We start from the raw sequence: 3,776 nt of genomic DNA, 5'->3' as shown, positions 1-3,776 counted from the left end.
TCAGCCTTTCCGAGTGCTTTGTCACCCTCACAGTAAAGAAATTTCTCCTCATGTTGAGGTGAAACTTCTGTGGTCTAACTTAAACCCATTATTCCTTGTTCTATTACTGGGCACCACTGAGAAGAGATTGTCTCCTTTCCCTTGACACCCACCCCTCAGATATTCGTATATGTTAATAAGGGCCCCTCTCAGCCATCTCCTTTCAAGGCTAAAGAGCCCCAGTAACCCCTATATCACAGTCACTCCTGAAGCAGGCAGAAAAGGTAAATTTGAGGCTGTGGTTCCTTCAGCATTTCTTTTAGGGCAGTGCTGAGGGTGGCAGTCACTGTCCCCTCTGTCCCCATGTTCTCTCCTCTCACTGTCCTCCCATAAGCTGTGGTGAGCTAGAACCAGGATGGAGCTGCACAGTCCATCAGCAAAACGAGGTGTTCACAAAATCATCCCTTGAGGAACTGAAGCCATGGCTTGGTGATACAGCCATCTTGGACAGCAATGTCTATTCAAGCTACTGCCCCTTCTCCCCTACAGCCATCAGCAGCTCTTTTCCAGTCTTATGCCACCTCCTTCATAGTGACGGCACAACTGTTTGTAATGTCACGTGCTAAACTAGATCAACAAACCAGCCCAGGTTATAAATAACTGGGGGAAAGACAGGAGTGAGGGTATTTTTAACCTGGTACCAGGGCCTGTTCACTGATCCAGGTCACCATCTGGCCCTGGGGCAATTGTGCCAGCACACATGTTGGGAGACAGGCAAGGAACTAGTGAGCAAGAGTGGACAGAAACATCCTGCGGCCACATCTGCCACTGAGAAAATGGTAAATGCAACGGTATCACCCATGTCTGGTGTTAGCAACAGCATCATCCAAGCTCAGTGTTAAAAAGTAGAGTTGACTTAGCACGACTTGGAAGAATTTACACCACATTTTTAGCCTCCGTAGGCACATTACTTTGAAGCAAAAACACGAGCTCCATTGGTAGGAATGACAACACTTTTAAGCTGCATGGGGTGAGCATCTCTAAACTCCTCCCTCTGACTGCCCTTCATCTCCTTAAAAAGCATGAGCTTGTGAGATGAAAGAAAGACAGCGCCAATATACAACTAACTTCTCAAAACCAGCCAAAAATTACAGAAAGTTTCAAAACATAGGCCATCTCCCACAACATGAGCTCAGTCATACTACTGACAGCATTTTTCAGTTGTTTTCTTTTTGCTGTGCAACCTCTCCATTACAACAGTTTGTGATTAACATATGCTATTAAAAACAGTAGGAGTGTGCAGTACAGCCCATGTTAATGTTATGGAAGAAGCCTTCAGCGTGCACAGCCCGACAAGCTGCCCTGTGTAAAACCGCTACACAAATGGAAACGTTTGCTGTGCAAAGAACATTCACTGTGTGTCAACGCACCTTCATTCTTCTCTAGTTTTTCTGCTTGTTAACTGCAGCAAAAGAGCTCTGCTTCCTCATGAAGGCAGTCTTTGAAAATCTCCAGCTGAAAACTGATTTTTATCAGGCCACCTTACAAAAGCAAGAATGTCTAGCTCTTGGCAGACACAGCAGCATTCAGTTAAGAGAGCGGCAGTCACACTGACCATCGATCACAAAATGATTCAGAGACAGGACTGAAGTCCTATCAGTTGACCTAACCCTGCCTTCTTGTTTTCCTCCCTCTCCTGCCTGTTTACCCACTAGACTCCAGCCTAGGAACTTGTGTCCAAGGCCATTTTTACTTGTTGGTGCCTATACACACACCAAAATATAAACCATTTTGCAGCAATGCCCTCGTAGAAGTTATGCTTAATATAACTAGCTTGCCAAAGACTCCCTGCTCTATACAAGGCACAGTTAACCTAAGTTTCCCCCTAATACCTATATAAGATTGAGGAGCTCAAAAAAATAAGGCACTTGGTTTGAAGAGATACAACCTCTCTTCAGAAGTGCAGCATCAGTCAAGCATTGCAGATATCACACAGGAGGAACTCCTTCAATTTTAAATCTGAAGCTGTTGTGTTAATTTGCAGATGTCACTCTACATAAAACGGAACCGACAGGGGAAAACTCCATGTTTTTCCTGATCTGTTTTGAAGACTTAAACTGCTTTTTGAACAACATTAAACGCAAGGGTTCAAATATAGGCATATATTTTTTATTTTTTTGGTTGGGTTAATCTAAAGCTTCACAGTAAATTCCCCCGGGGTCAGTTACAATTATTACTTTGCACTGCTGAGTTCTGCCAGCAAACTGGTATTGTTCCTGCAGATGTTTCTGTTTAGAGGCTTCTTGGAACTTTATTGGACCCATTCATTTGAATAAATGTAAATCCTTTGCAGGCTACAAATGTACCAGGGAAACTACTGTTTCTACATCAACCAGCCTTCCTCATCTTCTTTTTGAGTAAAAGATGCTACACTTAAGAGAAAACAATGGGAAGCACATAATCTGACTTTTTTTAATCTCTTCTGAGAAATCTCTGAAAAGCGAGTGCTACGTGTGCTCATATATCCTGCAGCCAGCCAAAGCAATCTGTGAAGGCCAGAGGCCTCTGCACACAAGTGCACAGAAATCTTGTCAAGGGCAGATGGGCTCAAGTGGTCAGGTCCTACAAATAGAAAGCAAATAGATATTCGCATGCAAGAACCATGCCCTTCAACATAAATATGAGGTAAGCAATATGCCATCTCTCTTTATTAAATTTTACCTATATTGCTAATAAAGCAGAATATTCTTCTACTCACCTCAGTAACGTCCATGACTTTGATGGCTGCCAGCTGACCAGTTTTGACATGCCGACCCTGAAGAAGAGAGAGAACTGTCAGCACCAGCATCTCACCCATCCCTTCAGCATACAAAGAGCAAAACATTCGGGCAAGATCTACAGCCACTGGGTTTTCCCCAACTGTGCTGCACCATTCTGATATTTCATATGAAAAAACAACAAATACTCTAGATAGCTAAAAAAAATAATTTAAAAAAAGTTTCTTTTTAAAAAGTTCTTAAACAAATCTTAGAACCCATTTCTTTTTCTCCACATTAAAAGGATAATTATAAAGATTAAGCACAGACAGATTATATTCACAGCTTCCCTTCTGTTTACTCCAGCAAAGCTCATGGTCAGTAATTACAGTTTCTTAACATGCCAGAATAGTTAAACTCAACATATTGCATATTTTATTTCTATGCACCAGTGGCTGGTACCTAAGCAACATATTACTAGGTAAATGCAGGCATGCTTTGTGTGTTATAAAAGGACAATTCTCTTTGGTTTGGTCTTCACTGGCCAAAAAAAAAAAAAAAAGTGCGATTTCTTCAAGTGACGCATCAGACCTGCAAGAGCTCTCTTCGCCTGTCTCACGACAGCTAGACAAGAACAAGACGTCGTCTCCCTTCAGCTACACCACCATAAGGGTATGGTTTCTCAGTACAGCTGGAGCTGAATTAATAGATTCCCAGCTCCTGCGGTGGGGAGCTCCTACCCTTCCTTCCCCTGCCTCCCTCCAGCCTCCTGTCACATATTTCTCCCGGGAGCACTGAGCTCCTTCTGGCACTCATCGGATCATATGATAAGCTGATTGAGATCACCAAAATGGCAGAAAGTTAACAAGAGGAAAAAAAGCAAACCGTGGGGTGAGGCGGGGGATTGCAGATCAGGAAATTAAACTGGTTTGCTGTGCAGTCAGAGCAGAGCCAGGGCTGGCAGGAGGCGAGGGGCACGGCTGGGAGGCAGGCAGCACCACCGGCCCCGCCAGCCGCGGTGGGCTGGAACTCGCCTCAGCT

At 43.8% G+C, this 3,776-nt stretch overlaps 1 protein-coding gene across 1 annotated transcript in view; it reads right to left on the bottom strand.

Moving 5' to 3' along the window:
• Positions 1–2,796, bottom strand: part of MAP4K4 (mitogen-activated protein kinase kinase kinase kinase 4) — an 87,357-nt gene extending 84,561 nt beyond the window's left edge. The window contains exon 1 of the mRNA XM_009873193.1: positions 2,738–2,796. Within this exon, the coding sequence (XP_009871495.1) occupies positions 2,738–2,752 (15 nt within the window). The 5' untranslated portion in view covers positions 2,753–2,796. The remainder of the gene's footprint in view (positions 1–2,737) is intronic.
• Between the last annotated feature and the right edge of the window lie 980 nt (positions 2,797–3,776).

The sequence above is a fragment of the Apaloderma vittatum genome, unplaced genomic scaffold (genome assembly GCF_000703405.1).
Source record: "Apaloderma vittatum isolate BGI_N311 unplaced genomic scaffold, ASM70340v1 scaffold2890, whole genome shotgun sequence".
Lineage (NCBI taxonomy): Eukaryota > Metazoa > Chordata > Aves > Trogoniformes > Trogonidae > Apaloderma > Apaloderma vittatum.
Note: the sequence above shows the minus strand (reverse complement) of the source record. Positions and strands in the feature narration are given on the sequence as shown.